The following is a 27095-nucleotide window of genomic DNA, read 5'->3' as shown; positions in this document are numbered from 1 at the left end:
TTTTCTTAAAACCTCATAATGGTAAGGTCTTTAAGTCGTCCAAGAAATTATGGGGTGCTTCTGGTTCTAGTTCGAAGCTAGCTAAAAACATTGTTGATTCAAAGGAAATCGATTGGTCTATGTATCTGCATTTGGTCGGGTCATTCCAGCCTCAGAACATTCTACCAATGTGGAACAATTCTCTTGAATCAAGCGTAAATTTTTTTCAAGCGTGTGGAGTTAATGTGGCAACAAGTTAAGTTGATCCGTGAAGCTTTCAATCAGTGAAAGTGAAATAAATTTATGTTTTTTCTGTTTTTTAGTTTTTCTTCTTTTGTTACGTTCCCTTCTGTTCTCTATTAAAACAAGTAATGTTCAGTATTTCCAAAAAAAAAAATGACGGATACACACTTATAGTCTCTGATACTAATCCAAATCAGATTGATATTCACAGACACCAATACCGATACCAATAACTAAGTACCGATACCAACAACCTAATACATGGAGCATATAGATAAGAGACACAGTTAATACGAGGATTAGGATCCCACATTCCCACGTGCGGACAACAGCCGCTGAAAACCGAAAACCACAAACCGCCATTAATCGTTCACGGAATTGAATCTGGACTTTCTTCGAGCACTGCGTGTGGCTTTTGACTCACCCGCCTACCACTCTCTAATCACTATATATAGTCTCTGGAAGGAAACCCTCTTTTCATCTTCATTAATCCAACCAAAGTCTTCTCATTGTCTGTTCCATTGCTTATTTTGATTACGAGTTTGATTCGATCATCGATGGCTGAATCGGAAGTGCAGGAACGCAGGATTGTGGTAGCGGTGGACGAAGGGGAGGAGAGTATGTATGCTCTATCCTGGTGTCTCAAGAACGTAGTTTCCCAAGTTTCGAAAGATACCATCATCCTCCTTTACGCCAAACCGATTTCCTCTGTCTACCCTAGTGTCGACGGAACAGGTACATTCAGAAATCTGAATTCCTCTTTCTGATCTTTCTTGGGTTTGGAGTTCATAAATCTTGATTTTGAAATTTGCAGGTTATATGTTTTCCTCTGATATAATTGCGTCGATGGAGAACTACAGGAGGAACTTGGCCGATTGTGTAATGGAGAAGGCCAATAACCTCTGCAAGGATCTTCCTAATGTAAGCAAACAATCAAAATCAAAAATCTTTCTGCGTTTCTCCAAATGGGTTTAGATTTTAGTAATTCTTTTATGGTTACCATATCTTTAATCTAACACAACTACTTTTGTTGGCTTGGTTGTGCAGATTAAGGTGGAGACGAGGGCGCAGAACGGAGATCCGAGGGATGTGATATGCGATGTGGTTGAGAAGATCAATGCTGATTTGTTGGTCATGGGAACCCATGGTTATGGTCTCATCAAGAGGTTTGTTAGTTCATCTTCTTCATCAATCATCATTGTTCTTCTCTCAAGTTGTGAATTTGCAGGCGAATTCAGTACTGACACTTAATGGTGATGAAATTTTATAGGGCTTTCCTTGGAAGTGTGAGTAATCACTGTGCGCAAAACGTTAAGTGCCCTGTTTTGATAGTGAAGAAGCCAAAATCGGTGGGTAACAGTAGTGTCTGCAAGTGATCAGAGTTAAAGCTTTGTCGAGTTCTGCTTGTCTGTGCAATTGGTTCTGGGAAATGGGTAGTTAATGTAGTGTGTAAATACAAATCTTTCAGGGAGTTTTTTGTTTTTTGTCTTTGATCAGTGATCACTGCCCTTTAATGTCTGTGTGGTCTAGTTTCCTTGCTTCCTCTGTTAATGGAAAATCTTTTTTTGAGTTTTAGATGTAATCCTTCTTCTTCTTCTCTGTTACTTTTCTTGAAATACCCAAGCTGGGATTCATCTTCAATTCATTCTGAACTCCGAAGTCTACAATCGAGAAAGATGGAAACCGCGAAATTGTTTCAAATGAAAGCGAAGATCTCACGTCAGATGTGAACACAATTTTTAAAATCAATAATAGGATCGGTGAATCAAATGATTTGGCCGATCTCCCTCCAATTATATTCCATTTCCGGTCAATTTTATTGACACTAATAACCAATTCGATACCAGTTCCTGTTTTTTAAACCTTCGATGTGAATGCTTATATTTGTCTAACAAAAAAAAAAAAAAAAACGATGTGAATGCTTATAAAGACTTTGGCGCATGTTGTTGAAGTAAAATCCACCACTTCCATACAATTTGATAGAAATTGACATCTTTTAGCCCTAGTTTGTTTGATGGAGAAAAGTGAAAATCATTAAAACAGGTGAAGCATTCAATGACCTCTACAATTTTGAATGCCATGTCTTCCAAAACCAAGTTGTTGCAACCCCTACTACATCTGCCCTAACGATATTTATTATATTGAGGTACATTTCGGATATAGCACGTTTTTTATTTTTTTGATTATATGATATCTGAGATGAAACATAATGAGTAAATACTTTTATAAGAGCATAATCAATTTTCTTACTAAATACATTATGAGATGTTTTTTCGTATTTTTCATAAAATCTCAAAATGCCAACTTGCTTGGATGCATTTTCCATGGGAGGAAACCCTAGACAAATCCAAATTACACTAGAGAGTTGTCATTTCTATTAAAAAAAAAAAGTTGTCAATTAATCAAAGCATAAAGGTCCAGCATGTTCATGTTATTTTATATTATTCTTTTAAACTAAAAAAAAAAAAGAATTCATGTTGATTTTTAGTGGTCTAATTCCCACAATCTTGGAGAGCACACGTCCTATGTAAAGAAAGCTACCTTCTCTATGATCAATATTTTGAAACTATTATCTTATTAAAATAAAAAATTTAATAATAATTCTTTTTTATCTTATTAAAAAAAAAAAGATGAGAGAGAATTATCTCTCTCTCTCTCTCTTTTATTTTTTTTTTATAGAGTGAATTCTTATGCTCAATTTTGATGCAAAGTGTGCATATGAATTATTTGTTAATGAAAAGTGAATTCGATTTAAATCAGATGATCTCCAATCCTATCATTGATATAGCCATATCTTTAAGCTAAATTAATTACAAATTATTACCTTATCTTTCATATTATACTTCAAGGGATTGAGTTCTTTGTCCATCTCTCTCAGCCCACAATAAGGGAACAAATATATGATTTTACATGAGAGAGAGAGAGAGAGAGAGAGAGAGAGAGAGAGAGAGAGAAGGCACCGCTAGCGTAAGCAACAAAGGGAGGCACCTCCTTATGTGTCTCTCTCTCTCCTCTCAAAATAGAGGATACATATGTCATTTCTACAACTGAGTTGTCGAGGAGGCGCCTTCGTTAAACCCCGGAAACAGAGCTTTCCAACTATATTTCATCAAACAAATCTCCACCCAAACCCTATTAAGCCTATTACTCTCCTCTATTTTCTCCCTTAATTTCCTCTCCTGAAACTGAAACAAGTTGAGTTGAATTGAAGAAAAGAAAAAAGAAAAAAGAAAAAAATGCAGGCTTCCATCTCCCTTTTAGCTGCGTCTCACTCCTCTCCCACCATTGCCAGATCTGACCGTACGATTGAATTCATCTCTAACAATGCTCTCAAGTCGGTGAATCTCCGTTTCTGTGGCCTCAGAAGAGAGGTCCTTGGATTTTTTGCTTTGAAACGGTCTGCTTCTTGTCCAGTTGTGCTTTCAGGACGAAGGTCCTCCTCGGGGAAGTTATCAGCTTCTGTACCGTTTGACAACGTTCCAGCATTTTTTTGTTCCTAGAAAGGGAGAAACGGGATAAAAAGCGTTTGGTAAAAGTGTTTTGTTTCACCTGTTTTTAGAAATATAAATTGAAATTTCTACCTATTTATGGTTCTAGAAACGCCCCAGACGAAACAAGTTGAACTTATTTTTGCTTTTCTGGAAACGATTGAAATAGACCTCTAATTACCCCCTACCCAATAAAAACTCCCTCATTCACAGAAAAAGCGCTGAATAGGTCTGTGGGCTAGATCACCCGATCTTCGGCTACCATCGACGAAATCCAGAGCTCCACAAAAATCGACCTCGATCCGCTTCATCTCTAACCGATCTGAGGATTACTAGTTTAGAGAAATCAAGAAAAATTACAAGATCAATTCATCAAGAAAATTAACTTTGGCAAAGATTGAAAGAAAGATATTGAAGAAGAGAAGAAGAGATGGAGATGATAATCAAAGGAGAAGAAACCAGGAGACCAAATTAGATCATCAAACAAACAAAATGTAAAGTCCAAACCCTTCTTTAGATTAGATCATCAAACAAACAAAAGCAGATAATTCATATTTGGGATTCGAAATTAGATGGAGAGAAACAGAAATACCCGACGGAGACATATTGGGACTTAATAAACCCAGAGAGACTCGCAAATACGGTAGGAACTTTTCTCCATCTCTGCACCCTCTCCATTCTTTTGCAAAACGCAGTTCGTGGTCCTCAAAATGCTTCTTATAGCACCCAATCTGATCTCGCACAACCTTCCGTTCTTGTCTCTGCATTCAATGATCTTGACAAGTTCATCGATACACCACCTCGAATTGGCATAATTCTTTGAAAAGATAACAACAGCAATCCTCAATCCATCGATGGCTTTGAGTAGCTTTGAAGCGATGTCTTCTCCTCTACGAAGCTCATCATCGTCTCTGAAAGTATGGATACCTTTTGCCATTAGGGCTTTTTAGATTTGATCGGTAAAGTTGTGGCGAGTGTCTTTGCCTCTGAAGCTGAGGAAGACATCGTGGTTGAAGTGAGGGGCGGAGGTGGATGTAGAGGAAGAAGACACCATGGAACAAGAAGGAAGAAGAGATCGAGGATGGAGATCGGAAATGGATATGGAACTGGAGTTTGGAGGGGTCGGTTTCCTATTTCCAGAACAGAGACAGAGAAACATTTTAAGAAACAAGGTTTATTCCAAAAAACATGAAATTATGTTTCTGCTGTCAAACGGTGCCTCGTTGTTGCAAAATGGTGTTTCCTCAAAGGGGTTTGACTACGATCTAGTTATTATTGGAGCTGGTGTCAGTGGTCATGGAGCTGCTCTTCATGATCCTAAAAATACTTTAACCCACATTTGTATTGACAGTCGACATGGAAATCCAAACATGATGAATTGTCTCGATCATTTAATTTTTAATTAAGTTCTTCGTCGACTATGAAGAAAGAAGAATCCCTTAACTACTGGTGATGTCACCTTGTGATTGAATTTTATATCGTCATTAACTCCCACCCTTATTGTAAAGTGCAAAAAATACCTCTCTCTAGTTCTTTGAGATTGGATCAATTGTAATGACGAATGGATTCTTCCTTCCCAGTGGGTGGAAAAAAGTGGATCGATTTTAGTTCCCCTTTTTTTTTTTTTTTTTTTTTAATTAATTAATACATTACATGGAGTGGGAATTTTCATTTGATTATTACAAGGCCCATTTTCTGAGGATGGATAGAATGGGAGTGGGCTGGAGCTGTAATGATAACTAAGGTCCCATTCCCATTCCGTTAATGGGCTATGGTCTCTCATTTTGATTCCTCTACTTATTTCTTAGGATGAATTCGAACCAGTAATGCAATTTGAACCTGTAATGGATTGCTAACAATTATACTCTATAATTCACATAAATTATTATTCAGCTACAAATATAAAAACCATGACACCATATTTAAAGCCTTAAAGCCCACAAACTTCTTATAAAGTATTTTTATTTAACTAAAAAAGAAAAATACCCCTAGCCCTGAAAAAATCTGCTTTTGACCTTGGCCTTTGTAAGGTTGTCATCCACTCAGATTGTCTTTTTTGTTTAGTAAATAAAAAAGGATGCTCCATGTTAGTGATCCTAGGCTCAGGCCAAAGTCTCCCTATGGCAAGCAAAGCTTCCATAGGACCAATGAGTGATAGTGGGACATGCTAACCCGAGCAATGATGGGACAAAGGCTTCCTTCCACTAAGTTAGCAACCCCTTTGGCATCCACGCAAATTGTCTAAGTGTTGATACGTTGTCTTGTGGATGATTCAATGTGCCCGCCGGTTGAGGTTTCCATTATCATTTTGAATGTTAAACTCCTCACGACAGGTTTTGAGTTTAGTTTTTTCTTCATTTTAAGTAGAGTTGTCAAGTCTTTGAGCTACCCTCATTTGGGTCTTCAGAAAACCTTTTTCTTTGAGGATCTTCTCAAGAAACTTATTAAAGAATTTTTGTTAGCAGAGCTTTTTGTGTGGAAAAAAAAAAGGTAGTTTCAAACTTTATGGCTGTCAAGCAATCGTGTTATAATATAGGGGGTATCCAAGTACTTTTCCCAAAGAATTAAAAATTTAGGAATGTATTTTCAACCTGAAGGTTACTTCCAAATATTTTAGAAGGATAGATGTTACTCTTACAAATATATAGATACTCGTGTACATATGTAAATAGATATAGTGTAGCAACTATATTAAGTGACACATTCTACATGTTATTGTTGAGATACTTTAGGGCTAGCTTTCCTCTATGGTGAGATATTAATTTATAGACTTAAAAAACTTTTATTTATCTATGTTTATCATCTTGTTTGAATCATACTTATCGGAGAAGAAAAAATAATAATCTTGTTTCAATAATTGATGAGAGAAGATTGAAGAATATGTTGCTTATAGAATCCTTAGGGAGTGATCAATGCAATGTATTCATTAAAGATAAAGCGTACTTTTGGATGTGAAAGTTGAACCATCAGCCATTTTGAGCAGCCAGCCAACCTAAAAAACAAAAATTCATTTAGGATCTTCACCCACAAATCTACTTTTTCATTATTCCTCCCTATATGTTGGTCATTGGAGGCCGAAAATTCCCATTTAGTGTTCCTCTATATGTTTATTTAATTGCAATGACGGTCATCAGTGGAGGAATTCCTAATTCTTAATGATTTAAAGAAAACTTAGTAAAAAAAAAATAATATAAAATAACTATTTATGAGATATTTCATGTAGATGTGGAAGGATCACGAAACATAGAGTTGAAAACAAATGAATCCGACAAAACTTAAGAATACCTTCTCCACAAGTGAAGAGTAAAAGTATTTTTGATAAAAAAAAATATACTCACTAACAAAATAGAAACCGACTGATGTCATGATTAACATGCATAGATAACTTCTTACTTCTATCCATATCAGCACACTTTACCAACACATTTCCACATATCTCAGAAGAGTGGAAGTTGATTGATATAGTTTGGTTGTGTGTGAGACCTAGACTATTACATAAACAATGAGAAGTAGAATGGTGGGAGTTGAAGAGCTACAAGGGCGAGGGAAAAAAAAAAGTTGGATTGAAGTCTTGAGGGAAAATAAGAAATTTGTAATAGTGAAAAACATAGGTGTAAGTAGGATGGACAGTTAAAGTAGGATTTATATATTCTATTCCATTTTTTTTCTTTTCGAGATTTTTTTTTGTTTTTAGGTTTTAGTCACTCCTATGAAGGCCCCATAATGGGATGGGATTTGATTAAATTAAAAAAATAAAAATTACTCCATTTTTCTATAATAATTTTTTCTCTATCTAATTATAAATTAACATACCATCCTTTCACACCAAAGGATTTAAAAACATAAAATTAGGCCAAGATTTGGATTGATCTCAGCCAATTCACTTGAATCAATCTTGAACTTTGGACCAAAATTGGAATTAGTGTTCTAATGCTGTTTACGGATTTTTCTTTTTTTCTTAATACATACAAATTACAAATAAAAAAAAAAAGGATTTTTCTATACAAGTATCAGTCTCAATTGGATCAAATCTCTATTGATTTGGATTGGACTGATTTATTACTGATTTAAAAAAAAAATATTTTTAATATTTCCACCAGAGGGAGAGTGGAATCTGTTTTCAAGTACTAGTATTGTATCGGTTGTACTGTATTGGCATAAGTTGAGATCAATCCCCAATTCTTGATTGATCTGGATTAGTTATTCGTATTATTTCATTCAGGAATAAAATATTATTTTATTCAGGGATAAAATATTATTTTATTTAAGAATAAAATAATAAAAAAAAAAATTTCTAAAATGTAAAGGAAAAAAATGGTTGATACACAATGATCCACTCAAATACTTATCCAAATCAGATTGATATTGACAGACACCGATACTAATATCGAAAACAAAATCCATACGGCAGATGGATAGAAACAGAATAAACACGAGGACTAGGATCCCACACTCCCACGTGCCGAAAACTGACAACAGCCGCTGAAAGCCGAAAACCACAAACCGCCATAAATCGTTCACGGAATTGAATCTGGACTTTCTTCGAACACTGCCCCTGCCTCTTGACACATCCACCCACCACTCACTAATCACTATATATTCTCTGCAACTCTCTTTTCGTCCCCATTAATCCGAGCAAAGTCTTCTCATTGTCTATTCCATTGCTTATTTCGATTTCGAGTTGGATTCCAATATTCCATCATCGATGGCTGAATCGGAAGTTCCGGAACGCAGGATTGTGGTAGCGGTGGACGAAGGAGAGGAGAGTATGTATGCTCTATCCTGGTGTCTCAAGAACGTAGTTTCCCGAGATTCGAAAGATAACCTCATCCTCCTTTACGCCAAACCGACTTACTCTGTCTACCCTGCTATCGACGGAACAGGTAGCATTCAGAAATCTGGATTCCTCTTTCTGATCTTTCTTGGGTTTTGAGTTAAAAGATCTTGATTTTGAAATTTGCAGGTTATATGTTTTCCTCTGATGTAATTGCGTCAATGGAGAAATACAGGAGGAATTTGGCCGATTGTGTAATGGAGAAGGCCAATAACCTCTGCAAGGATCTTCCTAATGTAAGCAAATAAATCAAAATGAAAAATCTTTCTGCGTTTCTCCAAATGGGTTTAAGATTTTAGTACTTCTCTGCAGATTAAGGTGCAGACGAGGGTGGAGAACGGGGACCCGAGGGATGTGATATGCGACGTGGTTGAGAAGATCAATGCTGATTTGTTGGTTATGGGAACCCATGGTTATGGTCTCATCAAGAGGTTTGTTAGTTCATCTTCTTCATCAATCATCATTGTTCTTCTCTAAAGTTGAGAATTTGCAGGCGAATTCAGTACTAACACTTAAATGGTGATGAAATTTTATAGGGCTTTCCTTGGAAGTGTGAGTAATCACTGCGCGCAAAACGTGAATTGCCCTGTTTTGATAGTGAAGAAGCCAAAATCGGTGGGTACCATTAGTGCCTGCAAGTGATCGGAGTTGAGCTTTGTCGGGTTCTGCTCGTCTGTGTAATTGGTTCTGGGAAATGGGTAGTTAATGTAGTGTGTAAACACAAATCTTTCTGGGAGTTGTGATCACTTCCCCCCCCCCCCCCCTTTTAGTGTCTGTGTGGTCTATTTTCCTTGCTTCTCTCTGTTAATGGAAAATCTTTCTTGAGTTTTAGATGTAATCCTTCTTCTTCTCTGTTACTTTTCTTGAAATCCCCAAGGTGGGGTTCATCTTCAATTCATTCTGAACTCCGAAGTCTACAATCGAGAAAGATGGAAATCGAGGAATTGTTTCATATTTGAAGAGGGAAATTTCTCACCTCCTATTAATTTGAGCGGATAATGAAAGCGAAGATCCCACATCAGATGTCAACACAATTTTTAAAATAAATAATAGGATCGGTGAATCAAATGATTTGGCCGATCTCCCTCCAATTATATTCCATTTCCGATCAATTTTGACTGATTACGGCTAACTCTGATCGAAATTAACACTCGCAAATATTTCTAGGGTTTTTTTGTTATATGGAAACGAAAAAAATGGAATAAAGAGTTTGGAACATTTATGTGTGTTTGATTTTTTTTAGAACAAAAAATGGAAAAAAAAAAATGTATTTTGACACAGAAATTAAAATTTCTATGTTTTATATGAAACCTTCAAAAACCTAATAACCAATTCGATCCCAGTTCCTTATTTTTAACTTTCCATGTGAATGCTAATATGAAACAAAATCAACTACTTCCATACAATTTGATGGAAATTGATATCTTTTAGGCCCAACTTGTTTGATGGAGAAAAATGAAAAAAAGCAAAAATGGGTAGGACACTCGATCAGCTCTACAATTTTGAATGCCATGCCTTCCAAAATTAAGTTGTTGCGACCGTACTACATTTGCCCTTACGATATTTATTATATTTAGTACATTTCAGATATAACATGTCTCTTATTTCTTTGATTATATGATATTTGCACTTTAACATCCCAAAACGAGTAAATACTTTTATAAGAGCATAATCAATTTTCTGGTTAAATACATTATGAAATGTTTTTTTATATTTTTACTTCTTTTTTTCTATAAAATTTCAAAATCCCAATTTGTTTGGATGCATTTTTCATGGAAAATCCTAAACAAATCCAAATTACACTACAGAGTTGTCATTTCTATCCAGAAAAACAAATAAAAACTGTCAATTAATGATAAAGGCATAAAGATCTTCATGTTGATTTTTTGTTTTTAAACTAAAAAAATATATATTCATATTGATTTCTGGTGGTCTAATTGCCACAAATTTGGAGAGCACACGACCTACGTAAAGAAAGCTGCCTTCTCTATGATCAAGATTTTGAAACTGCTATCTTATTAAAATAATAATAATAATTCTCTTTTATCTTATTTAAAAAAAAAAAAAGATGAGAGAGAACTATCTTGATTCTTTTATTTTATTTTTTATTTTTCTAGAGAGAAAATTCTTATGCTCAGTTTTGGTGCGAATGTGCAAATGAAATTATTTGCTAATGAAAAATGAATTTGAGTTAAATCAGACGATCTTATCTCCAATCCCATTGTCATCTCCAATCCTATTGTTGATATAGCCACATCATTAAGCTAACTCAATTAATTAACTTATCTTTCATAGTATACTTGAAAGGATTGAGTTCTTTGTTCATCTCTCTCCTCCCACAATGGGCTCGTTTGTTTAGGGGGTTTTGATGGGGTGGATTTAAGGGGTGGGTGAGTTGTACTTATTTTTCCAAGAGCATGGTAAAGTCGTGTGTTTGAATATAATGGAGTGGAAAATACTCTAGACAACATTGGGAGAAGAGCTTCCCTCTGTACTAAATTGGTCGAGTTCTTTGCTCATCTCTCTCCTCCCACAATGTGCCCGTTTGTTTAGGGGGTTTTGATGGGGTGGATTTAAGGGGTGGGCGAATTGTACTTCTTTTGCCACGAGCATGGTAAAGTCATGTGTTTGGATATAATGATGTGAGAAATACTCTAGACAACATTGGGAGATGAGCTTTCTTGTTTACTAAATTGGTGGAAGTTCTTTGTCCATCCCTTTCCTCCCACAATGAGCCTGTTTGTTTAGGGGGTTTTGATGGGGTGGATTTAAGGGGTGGGCGAGTTGTACTTATTTTCCCAAGAGCATGGTAAAGTCATGTGTTTGGATATAATGGGGTGGGAAATACTCTAGACAACATTGGAATATGAGCTTTCCAGTTTACTAAATTAGTGGGACTTGGAAGGGGATGTGGCTTTCATCCCATCCCCTTCCAAAGTCCTACTACATTGATGTGTCTCTCTTTCTTCATTTATCAGTTCTCTCTCTCTCATAGCTATGTGTTAACTAAACAAGGTTGTGGTGGGAAAGTTCAACTTTACTTTCCTGACCTTTAACCCCACCAGCATGTGGATGGTGAACCCAATAATCAGATATTCTAACCCCAAACTCATCTCTAAACAAATGGAACATAAGGGAACAAATATATGATTTTATATGTAAGAAGAGAGAGATAGAGACAAAGGGCATGTTTGATAATGTTTTAAGAAACGCGATTCTGCCGTTTTTGGACAGAAACAAAACAAAAAACGTTTGATAAAACTATTTCGTTTCACTTGTTTTCAGAAATAGAAATTAAAATTTCCACCTATTTATGGTTCAAGAAACAACATAAGCGAAACAAGAACTTGTTTCGCTGTTTCTGGAAACGACTCGTGGCCATTATTTTGCTGGTTACTATCGATTTCTAGAAACATGACTTATCAAACACCTTTAATTCCGTTTCTTGAAACAGAAACGACAGAAACGTTATCAAACGGGCCCAAAAAAACGCTAACATAAGGGACAAAGGGAGACATCTCCTTGTGTATCTCTCCCCTCTCAAAATAGAGGATACATGTCATTTCAAACAAAAAATTCATCTCATCATTTATTTGGGCTAGTCCAAAATTCCGAACCTAGTTCGAAACTGGTTTGGGATCAAATTATGAATTGTTTCCGGTCCGACTGTCTCGTTACAAGCAAGTTATGGTTTTTCATTTCTTTCCTTTTCCTACCTTCCAAACATAAGAGCTTCTTGTTCTTAATTTGATTAAACTATTATTGACCGTAATGTTATTTTCTCCTAAAATAAATTGTTAATAACGTGGGTTCCGCAGCCAACTCGAGAGAGAGAGAGAGAGAGAGAGTAGTTTATCTGCCGCGCATAGGTAACTCCGCCCATCACAAGGCTACAACGGAGCTGTCGAGGAGGCGCCTCCGTTGAGCCCCGATAAACAGAGCCTTCCAACTATATTTCATCAAACAAATCTCCACCCAAACCCTATTAAGCCTATTACGCTCCTCTATTTTCTCCCTTAATTTCCTATCCTGAAACTGAAACCAGTTGAGTTGAATTGAAGAAAAAAAAAAAAAAAAATGCAGGCTTCCATCTCCCTTTCAGCTGCGTCTCACTCCTCTCCCACCATTGCCAGATCCGACCGTACGGTTGAATTTATCTCTAACAATGCTCTCAAGCCTGTGAATCTCCGTTTCTGTGGTCTCAGAAGAGAGGCCCTCGGATTTTCTGCTTTGAAACGGTCTGCTTCTCGTCCAGCTGTGCTTTCGGGACGAAGGTCCTCCTCGGGGAAGTTATCAGCTTCGTTGTCGCAAAATGGTGTTTCCTCAAAGGGGTTTGACTACGATCTAGTTATTATTGGAGCTGGTGTCGGTGGTCATGGAGCTGCTCTTCATGCTGTCGAGAAGGTATGGTTTTTATTATTATTATTATTATTATTATTATAAATTATGGCAGCTTTCAAAAGTCGAGCTTGGTAGCTTTGATTAAATTTCGATTTAATTGTATCGTTCATGAGCGGAGGGTGTTCTTTAGTTGTTGTAATTAGTTGATTTTGAATCTTTCGTTTGTCGCAATTGAGCTCAGATCACTTAAGCTTTCGATCCTTCACAGAGGAGTAAAAATAAGCTGGGATCAAAATGGAGAGCTGTTGATTTGTGTCTAACGTGGATTCATTGACCATGGTAGCACCATGGTTTACTGAACAATTTTGGTTTGGGTGCTGCTGTCTGTTACTCTACTTGAATGACCACTATATATATTGTAGATGGGAATTATGATAATTGATTTATACAATTATTTATTAGTTGAAAGCTGGTTTTTTTTGGAATGCTATATTACGGTTACAATGGAATTGGAAATCCGTAACTCCAGCTTTAGACCAAGTCAGCATAGTGTTTACTCGTGTCATCTCATTTTAATAGATATTGTCTCATCTTGCTGAGGGAAATCAAATTATAGACAAGGGTGAAGAAACTGCCCAAAATGTTTGTTGTTGCAATTGTTGTCTGGGAATGCCTCATGCTTGGTAATAGTTAAAAGATCAAAATTATATTTTTTTCAATTGTGAGTTGGTGTATGCAGCTTTATCTGGATTTGGATGTTCCTTATTTAATCTTGTAACAATTATTCCAGTGTATGGTGCTTACCTAAGTGTGGTTTGCTTTACAAGGTTTTATCCGTTTCTTCAATTCCCACTGTTTGAGATGGATGCATGACATGAGAAAGTGATAATTAATACTGGTTGCAGGGGATGAAAACTGCAATCATTGAGGGAGATGTGGTGGGAGGAACTTGTGTAAACAGAGGTTGTGTTCCTTCTAAAGCTCTGCTTGCTGTGAGTGGTCGGATGCGGGAACTTCAGAATGAGAATCACTTGAAAGCATTGGGTTTGCAGGTAATGTTGTCAATCATGCCTTTCCTGGAACCTAAGGCTTGTATCACAAATTAACATTCAATGGTTGCAAGTATTTGTTGAAAATATGGTGACAGGCATTTCTATCCAAAATGAAGTTTGAAGTAGTGGTTGAGTAATAATTGTGCTGACTCGTTGTTTATTCTACTTATTTATTCAGCCTCCCAGTATTATCTTCTTCCTTCTTTTTTCATTTATTTATTTATTTATATATATGAAGAAGATATTGTATCTGCTGTACTATTATCTTATTGGTGTTTATACCTAACCTTAAGCACCTTTGGTGGTCATCAAATCCAGCACTTTCTTTTGAATATATATAAGAAGCATTATTGAAGGGAAAATAAGAAGAAGTCCTGGGTTTCTGATGACTCCAAAGAGCCAAAGCTGCAAGTCAAAAAATGAAACATGAAAGAAAAGGATATGAATTGTTCGATCCTTCAATAGCTAGTTTTCATAGAATTGGCAGATGCTGGTTATGCGACTTCTAAATCATAGATTAGAGAGGGTTAATGGGTGAACTGGAGTTAGAAAGAAGCTTGGCTATGGTTTCAATTCTCTCACTTCTGGCCAATGTATTTCCTCAACTAACACCTGAACTGGAAAAATGACTCCAAGTCAACCACCGAAATCCAAGTGGCATTGCCCCCAAAAGTCCAATACCGAAAACTGAGTAACTGACACAAGCATAAGACACTCCCTCCAAAGATGTCATCTCTAATCAAACTCCAATAATGAACCACATTTCCTATTGAATATCTTTGAAGCAGACTGAAGGGCAACAACAACTGCTTAGCGCAGTTGGTGCAGCTTTGGTGATTAAAGCCCATGCTCACCAGGAGGTCTCGAGTTCGAGCCTCCTGGTTGTTATCTTCCCTCCCTACCTATCAAAAAAAAAAAATGTTGAAGGGCAGACCCAAAAGACAAACCCACTCACCACTTAGAAAGCATTGAAGCTAGACACAGTCACTGATCGGAACAAATCTGTAAAAAGGTGCCTCTTATGGAGCCATATAAGTGAAACCACCATACAATTCCTTTAAATGTCCTATTTAAAATTCCGAACATCACATTCTTCCTGCATGAAAACAGTATGAATTGATTTCCAGTATTAACTATTATTCCCAAAAACTTCTGCGAAGCATTGATGATACCCTCCAACTAAATTAAAAGAATTTTTTTTTTTGGCCTTCCTGGGTAGCATAAAATTCATTATGAAGTAATATTGTGAATTTGTGATGCTATATTATTTGTGTAAAACAATCTTAAAAATTCCAGCTTTTAGGTTTTGATTTCCTTCTTTAAACAGGATTTTACTTCTTGTTTTTCTTTACCTGAAACCCTCCTTGTGGCAGTTTCAACATTATTTTAGTAGTCAGAAGTTAATTAGGTTGTGTTGCTTATAATTTACTGCACCCTTATTTAAGGTTGTGCAGGGGCTCTTGCAAATGGCTATAATACATTGCATCTAGAATCATATTGTTTATTACAATATTTAACATATTCCATGCTGTTCTGACATCTCATATATCTTCTGATGGTAGGTTTCGGCTGCTGGGTATGACAGACAAGGAGTTGCTGATCATGCAAATAACCTTGCTTCAAAAATTCGTAGTAACTTGACCAATTCAATGAAAGCTCTTGGTGTGGATATATTAACAGGTGTTGGCACAATTTTGGTAAGTCATTAATGTCTTTGCGTGCAATATGAAACCAGAAATCTCTTGATATGGTAAATTGTATGTAAGTTATCCATTTATTTTCCAAAACGTAGAGTTGCCATCAAAATATTACCGGTGTAATTTCTTGTGTAGAATTATTCCCGTGAATTATTGTGGTATCCTGATTTTATATGATGTTTCATGTCAGGGTCCACAAAAGGTGAAATATGGAAAAGTTGGCTTCTCTGACAATGTCATAACTGCTAAAGACATAATTATTGCAACTGGCTCTGTTCCTTTTGTTCCCAAGGGCATCGAAGTTGATGGTAAGAACTAGAGTCCCCATAGTTATCTATATTTTCTATTATAAAGTTATTTTTTTCCATTGCAAGCTTTACTTGTTAACTTCACCATGTTTTATTTTTATTCGCATTTCATACAAGTTCTAGGAAATAAAATAATGAAGGTTTTTAAAGAATGAGCTACTATTATACAAGGAGCTTATCCAAAGTGATAGGGATCAGCATCTGAGAATCAACCAACCTTTCACCTTGTTTCATTCAATTGACCTATATTCAGTTTCTTTAAACCTGCATCTATACCCCACAGCTAGATCCTTCCACCTATTCCAACACACTGATTTTATTTCACCATCTCTGTAGTTACTTAGTGGCATTAGACATTAATTCAATCACACCCTAACTGCAGAAACTTAGGCCTGATTTCCTTTTATGTACCACACCCTAACCAATTCCACACATGCTTTCTGAATGATAGACTGAAAACAAACATGGTGACAAAATAGCAAAACCATTTTTGATATCGTAGCTAAATATGTTATGTTGAATGCATGGGAATAAATGTAGCAGAAAATCAAATAATAAAAACAAGACTGATTTTTTAGTACCTCATTTAACTCATGGTTATGGCTCAAAACCATGAATTCCTTCAAGCACTATTATTCAAATATACCATCTGCTATTCTTTCACATTTTTCCCATTTAATTACTGAATACCATTACATAATGTCCTGCAGGAAAAACCGTCATTACCAGTGATCATGCGCTCAAGCTGGAGTCTGTTCCTGATTGGATAGCAATTGTAGGAAGTGGTTACATTGGCCTTGAATTCAGTGATGTGTATACGGCACTTGGAAGTGAGGTGGGTATATTCTAATAAATTCCTTCATGTTTTGAATGAGTGAATGCCTTTCTCCAGTTAGTCATGTAGTAGCACATGGTGTCATAGTTGTCTCAGCGTCTAGGAGACCCAAGGTGTTGGAGGGGGCCTGGACGCAAGGCAACACCAACAAGGCGCCCGCCTAGGCGACCAAGGAGCCTAAAGTGCCTGGACAACTATGCATGGTGCAAATGGTTAGGATTGTAAATAGGTAAGAAAACAAATGCCATTTTTTCCACCTCCAAAGGATGGAGGGGTATACAGTGAAAGAAGCGTCGAAGGGGTCATATTGGGTTGCTGAAGAGTCGTCCAATGTATTTATAGTGGTTTAACTACTAATGAATACTGAATGGTCTTTCTATGTATAAGTTCTAGAATTAGCTTGCATATAAATTTTTCTTTATGAACTGAATTCTTTGCAAGTGAATTTTTCCCATATTGGATCCAGCATTTGGCCATGTTCCATTGCTTGCCCAATTGGACTTGGCATAGGCAGACTTGCTAAAATGCTTGCTGATTGTATGCATTGCCACCTTCACATTGCGTGTGATCTTCACTATTTCATCTATTTCATGGACTCCGAGTCTACTGGATCTCCGAGTCTATTGGATTCTACTGTGGATGTAAATTATCAGATGGAAATAGTTATTGTGGGATTGTCACTGGACCATGGTTTAAAGTATCTCCGATACCGATACCGATACGATACCCTCCGATACATATCTTAAATTTAGCCGACCGATATGATACACACCGATACGATACATAGAATTTTTAAAATCCTTTCGTATCAATATATATCCCATGATACATACCAATATGCATCAATACACCACCGATACACATCGATACAATACGATATGCACCGATATGACTCTATGGAAAATATAAAATCGAGGTGAAATGTACGTTTCAGTATGTATCAGTATATATCGGTGAGTATCGATATGTATTTATTGGTACGTATCGGTATGTATCGATACAGTGCGCTCCGGTCATATAATGGCTAAGATAGGTAATATTTCAGAAAAAACACGATTTTTTGAGGGGTTTTTGTTTCAAAGTTGCTGCCAGCCATATTTCTCTCTAATTAAAGTGGAAATCAAGGTTGGGAACAAGGATTTTACATTTATGGGACAACTACAAATCTTGAATTCTTGGTGCGATACCCTCAATTTAGTGTTTATGCATAATACATGTTATCAATAGCTTTTTTTTTTTAAACAAATTCTTTACGCAAAAGTGTTTTAAAAAATGTTTCCTATCCATTTATGTGTATCTTTAACGTATCTTAGTGTATCTCTGATACGATACGATACCCTCCGATACGTATCTTAATTTTGGCCCACCGATACGGCGACCGATACCGATACTTTAATCCTTGCACTGGACCACTGTATGTTTTATGTCCAATCCAGTCATACTTGATGGACTTGGCATGTTCTGTGTCATCTTTCAATATTGTTGAAGACATGACTCCTTGCTTGAATTACCAGTGCTCTTTTCCACCGACTTGAACTCGCACATGTATCTAATGATATTTATTAGAGTTCCAAATTGAATAAAAAAATTATCGTATTCCTTGTTTCTACTACTATTTACTGGACTTTCAATGTCAAATCATGTAGAAATTCTATTTGTGAATTCAGGCAGTTCCTTTTCATTTTTGTTTCTCTTTTTTTTTTGCCATTAATCTGTCTATGCTTGTTTTCAACAGTTTTATGTTTCAATTTGGTTTCTTTACCTTATTTATCATTACATTCAATCTAAGTCAGTTTTGGTCATTTTCCTAATCTTTTCTGTACCAAAATCTGTTGGTTTCTCATTTGATAATTGCAATTTTGTTTAGGCTTTTTGCTGTGGGAACTACTAAATCTTGTTTGCCCCTCGTGATAGTATAGAATTTTCTGAATGAGATTATTCTAACAATGAATTGGTTACATAGGTTACTTTTATTGAAGCGCTGGATCAGCTCATGCCTGGCTTTGATCCTGAAATCGGAAAGCTAGCCCAGAGAGTTCTCATAAATCCTCGAAAAATTGATTACCATACTGGTGTATTTGCAACCAAGGTGCTTTGTCATTTAAAACTGGTTTTTTCTCTTCCTCTGTAGCTGGTCAGAAGGTAACATCTTTGACATTTACTACAGATTACTCCAGCAAAGGATGGAAAACCTGTCACTATTGAGCTTATTGATGCAAAGACAAAAGCTCCAAAAGATACTTTGGAGGTAATTTTTCATCTCTCAGACTTGCACTTATCCTATTCAGATTGCAGGAGCTGCATGGTTGTAATAACCAAAGGACTTGAATAAACCAGAGGCATAAGTGCTGGTTGAGAGGCACAGGATATAAATCAGACTTAGTAAATATCAACAAGTTACATGACCATTGGAATGGATTGACAGCAGTCAAACCATTTGGACCACTGCCTGAGAAGGGAGGATGTTCTGTACTAGTCATCTGACTGCTAGGTGCCCAAGAACCATTTACATGTCAGTAGACTGTCCTGTTTTGACAATTGGACAGTTTCAACCGTTATGACCGTTGAGCTGCCTCATGTTATTTTGAATAAAATTAAAAAGAAAAAAAGAAAAAAAAAAAGAGTGAAGTACAGGGGATCAAACCCTGATCATCAGGCACATCAATATGAACTTCATGACATTATGCCACCACTACTTCGGTACTCCTTTAGTAAGTTGTGGCAAGACTTGATAATTATTATGTAATCCATTTAGTATCAGCACAAAACAACCTGTTAGTCATATTAGTCCCACATCGATTCTGAGTGGGACAATCCCTTTCCTCGTATACCTGTGAATTCCTCCTCTTATTAGATCAATCTTTTGAGATGGAAATATTAGAATGGGTTCCTTCCGGTTCTGTCCTCCCCCTCCCCCTTTCTTGTTATGTCCACGTGTAAGGGGGTTCCAATCCCGATCCACCTACACGTGAGGGGGAGTGTTAGTCGTATTAGTCCCAGATCGATTTTGAGTGTGACAATCCGTTTCCTCATATACATATGAACACCTCTTCTTATCAGATCCAGATCTGACATTATTCATATAAATTTCTGAACAACTTATACAAAACTTTATTTGCTTCTTTTATGTTGGAGAGACTGACCTTGTGGACCTGAAAAACTGATTGATGGTAGCCATTTCCTTAGCTTGGCAAACCTTACATTGTTCTCAAGGAATGTAGGGTTTTTTTTCTTTCTTTCTTCTTCTTCTTTATTTATTTATTTATTTATTATTTTTTTTTTAAGTGAAGTTTTTTGAAGAGTAGGGGAAGGTTCTCCAAGTAGTAAAAACTGGCATGGGGCATGAGGATGCTAGACCCCTCTGACTGGTATAAGTTTCAGGCCCATATGAGCAAGAAAGTGGCTCAAAACTCAGTTATAAGTTTCATAATTGCGAAACTCCGAATCTAGTGGCATTTTTGTTATTTTCTTTGTCAATTTCCTACTAAGTTTTCAGCACTTCCCTGCTTGTTGGGATGTTAGGGGCTAAAATTTGACAGATGCAATACATGTGACGTCATCTTATAACATGCCTGTCTGCCCAAGTGTTGGTGGTTAAATGCTGAACCTTAATAAGTCAGAAAGAAAAAAATGAAATAAAAGCTCGACTTGCCATATGTATAGTCTAATATTATTAAAATAAAAGGTTAGGTATGAATCCATGCAGGATAGCCATGAAGTAGAATAGCATTGTGACATTACTTTGTTCATGAGATGTTTGCATTGGTCTGGCAGTTAGGCCATCTTTTCAATTAAAAAATCATTGGCTTTCTGTTTGAATGTGAGTGTCCACTACCAGCAGAAGTGGACCCAATTACTAAACATCTATAATCCATGAAATCACTCTCTGTTCCCAGGGGAAAAAATTCCTAATGCTTTTAAAAAATGCTTCAGTGGTGTTTAGTCTTGCTTTAGAATTCTCGACAGCTATGTATAATGTACATATCATGGCAGGTGGATGCTGCACTTATTGCAACTGGAAGGGCTCCATTCACAAAAGGACTTGGCTTGGAAAATGTAAGTATGTTAATGATCTTCTGAACTAGAAATGCTACAGAAGATCCCTTCGCAAATAAAGAATTGAGTTGGTTTGAAATCTTGGTTGCAGATTAACGTAGAAACACAACGTGGTTTTGTTCCTGTTGATGAGCGCATGCAAGTAATTGACAAGAATGGCAAAATGGTGTGACATAAATTTCCATTGGTAACAGTTTTTTGTTGAAATACTGCCTATTGTAACTAACATGGGGTTTCATTTAATCAGGTTCCACATGTATATTGCATTGGTGATGCTAATGGGAAAATGATGCTTGCTCATGCTGCAAGCGCACAAGGGATATCTGGTAAACACCTTTTGTTTTCTTCTGCTTCTTCTCACTCACAACACTTTGCCCTAATCATTTTTCAATTCACCTGCTCAATTACCTTCTGTATAGTTATTGAACAAGTCAGTGGGAAGGATCATGTGCTAAACCATTTAAGCATTCCGGCAGCCTGCTTCACTCATCCTGAAATTAGTATGGTTGGCTTGACAGAGGTAGGTCCTACTCCTTTTGAACTCAATGTTGTGTTATTATGCACTGTCTATATATTTGCTACCTGTCTTAATGCCATGAAAGATTATCTGTGTTTGCTTAGTTATCATGGATATACAACTTACTAGGCCTTATTTGAAGCCTCTTGGTCAGCCTATGCTTAATGTCTTGGCTAAATGTTTTCAACGCTTGCTGCATGGGCTTATCATAACAAGTACTTCTCATAAGCGATAAAGATGCCTTGCTTGGTAATATATGTGCTGTCAATGCACTACATATGTCGATTACTATGGTCTCTCAGTGTCATGTATCTGTTATAATCATCAATATGAACTCCAACTTGGATGTGTTTTTTCTGGTTTCTATAGAAACACAGTTTGGGATTGGCTTGCCAAACATTACTGTCCAATCCTCCTTGACTTGAATCTTGAATCTCACATTTTCCATGAAGTAGATGTCATGTCCAACTGCTGTGTCACTACTTGGTTTCTAGCAATGTGACAGATACAAAAAGACATGCTCTGCAACGAAGATGATTAAGAGTCATATGCAGTACCCCCGAGCTTGCGTGAATGTAAAATGATGGTACTCAATAGATAGAAAATGTTCAACAATTAGTTGTTAAAAGAAAGAGGAATAAGTGAATGTATCTCAACATCCAAGTGTAGCTAAATCACAGGGTATCGTGTCACATTTCTGACAGTTAGGAGGTTGAGGCTTGCTTACTTATTTGCTGGCTTGTGCATCAAGCACTTGATAATACTGGATATTTGTTGAGTTCGTGAAGTGCAAAAATTAAAGAATCTGTGCTGTAACTCAGTTTCATACTGGATTTGTGTGTAGCAAGCATAGGCCATGGATTGCTAGACGGGTCCGGGTTCAGTCCCAGCGAAAGGATTCCTAAGCTAATATTGAATACATAGAGGGTAAGTGAACAGGATGGTAATCTTCAAATCAAAACATCAAGGAAAGAAAAAACTTTTGACTTTTGCAGTGACTTTATCAAAAGATCAGGCCAGTCGAGTATAATTGAAGCTTGCCCAATTAATTTGTACAAACTACTAGCCCCTATAATAGACTTGACACAAGATTAGTGACCTGACCTGTTATCGGCTTTAGCAATTCCAATTTTTATGAAGAGACATGAAAATAAATTAACAAAAAAATTCAGAAAACTTACATGCAAATAGGTGAATTAGGAACATTTGAAGGCTTCTTCAGTCTCAGTAGTAACTATGTTATATTGTATTGGTGAAGCTATGTGATAGTACATCCATTATTCTTCCCCCACAACTGCTGCACTAAATGATGATATCATGATATGGAAATGACAATTTAAGAAAGAAAAAAAAGAAAAGTGACAATTTAAGGGGGAAAAATAAAAAAAGAATAGAAGGCATTTATAACTCCAGATACGTACTCTTCAAATAATATATATTCTGCCTTTAAGAAATTCTTTCTTCAGCATACTTTATCTTTTTTAATGCACTCCTTTTTCTTCCATCTGTTATATGGGATCTTGTGGAGCATTTCTTTTGATTTTCCAGTTTTTGAATGCACAAAAAATCTAAACATTTGCAGCCTCAAGCAAGGGAGAAAGGTGAAAAGGAACGATTTGAAGTAAGTGTTGCCAAGACTAGCTTTAAGGCTAACACAAAGGCCCTAGCAGAAAATGAAGGAGAGGGGCTAGCTAAGGTAATTATATTTATTTATGTAAACAATTATTTTTCGGACATTGCAAATGAGCAGAAGTAGTATCACAGGGTTAACACCAGTGATTGCTTCTTAAGTTGGTTGAAAGCTATGATGCATATATTAGGATTTACATTAGTACAAACTCTCCTGGTTTTAAACCATATTTATCTTCTGTTGATTTCAATTATTAAGAGAATTTTTACCATTTATTCTAAATTCTCTCTGCATCTTCAAACAGTTGATATACAGGCCTGACAATGGAGAGATTTTGGGAGTTCATATTTTTGGGTTGCATGCTGCGGACCTCATCCATGAAGCATCCAATGCAATAGCCTTGGGCACACGTATTCAGGTAATTTTTTTGCCCTAGAATGACAAAAATGAAGCACATAGAACTTAAGGTTTTGCGAGTCCTTCATGTTGAATTATCATCATGCCTTCCCAGAAAACTGTTATTTGCAAGGTTTTAAGTAAATGGAATCGGGTAAGGGATTGGTCTCCTCCAATCCGATCCCGGACCGGATCGAATCACAGAACCCTCTGACTAATAATAAAATCGGCCAAGGGTGAAGGAAGCTGGATTGGACTATCAGATCGGTCTGGAACTCTGGATCTGACTGTCCAGTCCAACATAGGGTTTTAAGGATCAGGACTGCTGATTCCAATTTGATTTGGACGATTCCCTCGATCTGATTCCAATCTAAAATGATGGTTATTTGAGACATACCATGTGGACCTCATTTACAGCATAAAATGTTTCCCAGCTTATGGTCTACTGATTGTGGTCTCCCATGCAACTTGAAAGTTGATACATTGACTGGGTATTGTTAATGTACCAATTTCTTATTGTTGGCATCTCTGGCATTCTGCAGGATATAAAGCTTGCTGTACATGCACATCCAACCTTGTCAGAAGTGCTTGATGAGCTCTTCAAATCAGCCAAGGTATGCTTCTAATTCCTTCTGTTGTCGACAGCAATCAGTCTACTGGTAACTCTCAAACTGGAATATATGTTAGTTTGTATTGTAAGAATCGTCTGCTTTGTGGCTGGGTAAATTTCTAGTACTATTTTGACAATGGTCCCAACCACCCATACGAGGCTAAAAGAGAAGAAAAGTCGGGAAAAGAACGCTCCCTGCTCATGTGGCCTGAATGAGGGGGCGCACATGGGCATCAGCAGGCAGGGGTGGGGGTGTTATTTTGCGAACTCTTTGTCTGGGTGCAGGGGCTGCACAACCAAGGAGCATTCATTTCCCCAAAAAAGTATGTGGCCAAGTAGACAATGCAGGTGGTATTGAATTTGTCCCTTCCTCTGTAGTTTCCAGTAAAATCAACGTTCTCTGCTTTCATTGAAATTACTAGTACATTTGGTATTGAATTTGGCCCTCCCTCTTTAGTCTCCAGTAAAATGCAACATTGACTACTTCCATTGAAATTACTACTACATTCTTCACCTAGTGTGATTCAACATGATCTACTTTTGGAAAAATAATTTGCCTACATTCCGTACCCGCTTGTTATTCAATGTTAGGTTATTTAAATTGATAATGAAATTCATTTCTTCTCCTTCCTTCACCCCTTTTTCTATTTTTCTCTGGCAGGTCTCTAGTGTTTCTAGCCCAGTCAGAGAACCAATTGCTGTATAAGCTTCTCCACGCTTGATATAAACTCGAAGGGGATTTTGATCATTGTTCCTGATAGGGTGTCTCTGGAAGCTGCACATCACATATTAGATCAGCCCAAATGCCACATAATGGAATTCTCGACACCTCTGTTTGGTTTTTCAAGAAGAATCAGATCCCAAATTTGCAGTGTGTCATTTGTATTTGAGCTTCTTTCAGGATTGATTAATTATTTATGTAGTTTTGCAATTCAACTCTAAGGAATTTAGTATTAGTGGGTTCATTTAGCATCAGTTAACCTTGGAAAAAAAAAATAAGGGAGCGCAGTCTCGGCACGCCCTCACCAGGAAGTAAAACGGCTCTCCCTTTGATATCTTGGCGTATTTAGTTGTTTACAGATTGTTCTAATTTTATGTAAAATATTGAGAATATTTTTGCTGAAATAAAATTTATTATGCAAGCTTTTAAGTGTCAAATAATTTGGACTTTCATTTATTTATATTTTTTATTTTATTTTATTACATGTGTATTCGGAAAAATGACAGCTGTAGTATTTTGAAACCTCAAAGCTGGAAAAGGCTGTGTATATTATGATCCTTCCCAGATATTGTGATGGCGTGAGCTTTGTTCAGAAGGTATGGCCGTCGTTGAATATATATCAATCTTTGAGACAGATCTAAATTGATCCCGATCCTGATATCTTTTAAAACCTGTTCAGTCCGTCCAAGAACAAAGTTTGTGAAACATATCCAGAAAATAAAATGATCAGAAGCCCTACAGATTTGGGAATTAGATACTCCACAGCGCATTCAACGGTTGGGGGTCCGTGCATGCTGGTGTTACGAGAGAACCCGGGTCCGAAGATTTGTGCTTAGTAACCAATTACGCTAGTCTATAGCAGATTAGCTGCGCTTTAGGTCCCAAAAAAGTTTAATTGAAACGTGACTCCACACACCATTAGCCGTTGGCATTACTATATAAAAATTTCAACAGTCAAACAGCTATTCTTCCATTCTATAAAATTAGTCGAAATCCGAAAAAAACACATTTTAGGATATGGTATTTACTACTCTCAACATCCTAATGTTTTTATGGCCTGGATCGCTACCTGGTCAATGCATCAGTACAGGGACCAGTCAGGAAGATGCACAATCATTCAAGCACAGGGTGGTATTGTTGCTACACGTGTTTGGGTGTAAGGACATGCCAGCAAGATCTTCTCCTCAATATAAAGGAAAAGAAAGGGACAGAGTAATTATTAGATTACAAAGCATCTATTGTTGGGAATTTGAATTTGAATTTGATCTTTTTCCATACCCCACAAGCTTTAGGGCTCCATTTGCTAGCCTCACGAATAATTTTATTACCTTTGAGAGCAATATCATATCCCTCGTTATGAGCTTGTACATACGCTTCTGCTTGATTAGCCACGGCACCCAGTACATTTCCCTAAGGGTGTTCTAAAGTTCCTACACCGAACTGTAGCATGGTATTGTCCCCAAAGATCTTGATCAGCGCGGGCATATGTTGAACGCTACTTCGAGTAGCATGTAAAGGATAAAATGGATAAGCAACGAATACTAATGCTTTCAAAATAAAAAAAAAGTTATTACTTTGAAATATTGCATTCCAAGAAATCACGACAATGCACCCTTAGTGATCTCATCATATCGACCTCAACATTTGTGGGTCCAAAACACCACCCCCATCCCTCCCTACCCTTGGAGTTCTCAATTGTAAATCGTTTGAAACGAATAAACTATACTACCATATCTTGGAAGCGTTTGAAACCGTAAAATGGATTTCTTAAAAAAAAAAATTAAGGTTTCGTTTTGTATGATCTCTAGGAACTCTGCAGCTATTGGGGTATTGGTATTGTATCAAATGTATTGATTATATACATATATATATATATATAGATATAAGTTTAGATCAATATCAATAGTTGACCAATCCACATCAATTACCTATATCATCTCAGAGGCAAAGACAAAGGTGACCGATCTACATTGATCCAATCCGAATGCAGATCCTAGTACCAAAATCCATGCTTGGGGCTATAGTTCCACAGTTTCTATGGTTATCAAAGAAGCTGGCTCTTACCATGCATGGGGTGTGCATAAGCATCCATGGGACTAAGGCCAATGGTCTGGAGTCTAGAGTCCCTAGACACCCTCTTTAGAGGAAAAACAAATGATTTATTAAAATGCATTCCAAGGCAATAATACATATCGTATTCCGATCTGGATCAGTCTCAGCTGATACCAATCTGATATGACCGATACGGTCTTGAAACCGTGGCCCCAAGTCAATTTTAAGTAATGGAAGGGACATCTATCGATGGAAGTTTCCCATATAGCCATTACTTGGCCATTCAAGCATTCTTGGGTTTCACTGTTGAGTTGTTGACTACGAAGCTACCAAACT

At 36.8% G+C, this 27095-nt stretch overlaps 3 protein-coding genes across 3 annotated transcripts; all 3 read left to right on the top strand.

Annotated features, from left to right (window-relative positions):
* Window positions 1-674: 674 nt before the first annotated feature.
* On the top strand, window positions 675-1804 carry LOC122057270 (universal stress protein A-like protein). The gene is made up of 4 exons (XM_042619320.1): window positions 675-957; window positions 1037-1143; window positions 1270-1388; window positions 1493-1804. The coding sequence occupies exons 1-4, from the start codon at window positions 780-782 to the stop codon at window positions 1596-1598; spliced, it is 510 nt and encodes a 169-aa protein (XP_042475254.1). The 5' UTR covers window positions 675-779; the 3' UTR covers window positions 1599-1804.
* A 6473-nt stretch (window positions 1805-8277) lies between these two features.
* LOC122057269 (universal stress protein A-like protein) lies at window positions 8278-9382 on the top strand. Its single transcript, XM_042619319.1, has 4 exons — window positions 8278-8593; window positions 8674-8780; window positions 8857-8975; window positions 9081-9382. Exons 1-4 carry the CDS (start codon window positions 8416-8418, stop codon window positions 9184-9186), a joined length of 510 nt encoding a protein of 169 aa, XP_042475253.1. The 5' UTR covers window positions 8278-8415; the 3' UTR covers window positions 9187-9382.
* A 2983-nt stretch (window positions 9383-12365) lies between these two features.
* Window positions 12366-25128, top strand: LOC122058121 (dihydrolipoyl dehydrogenase 2, chloroplastic-like). Its single transcript, XM_042620616.1, has 15 exons — window positions 12366-12948; window positions 13791-13937; window positions 15500-15634; window positions 15825-15942; window positions 16653-16777; window positions 18741-18866; window positions 18945-19025; window positions 20771-20833; window positions 20925-20999; window positions 21081-21159; window positions 21253-21353; window positions 22933-23046; window positions 23285-23398; window positions 23919-23990; window positions 24648-25128. The coding sequence occupies exons 1-15, from the start codon at window positions 12622-12624 to the stop codon at window positions 24690-24692; spliced, it is 1722 nt and encodes a 573-aa protein (XP_042476550.1). The 5' UTR covers window positions 12366-12621; the 3' UTR covers window positions 24693-25128.
* Window positions 25129-27095: the final 1967 nt, after the last annotated feature.

This window comes from Macadamia integrifolia, chromosome 12 (assembly GCF_013358625.1).
Source record: "Macadamia integrifolia cultivar HAES 741 chromosome 12, SCU_Mint_v3, whole genome shotgun sequence".
Classification (NCBI taxonomy): Eukaryota; Viridiplantae; Streptophyta; class Magnoliopsida; order Proteales; family Proteaceae; genus Macadamia; species Macadamia integrifolia.
This window is presented reverse-complemented; position numbering and strand designations above follow the sequence as displayed.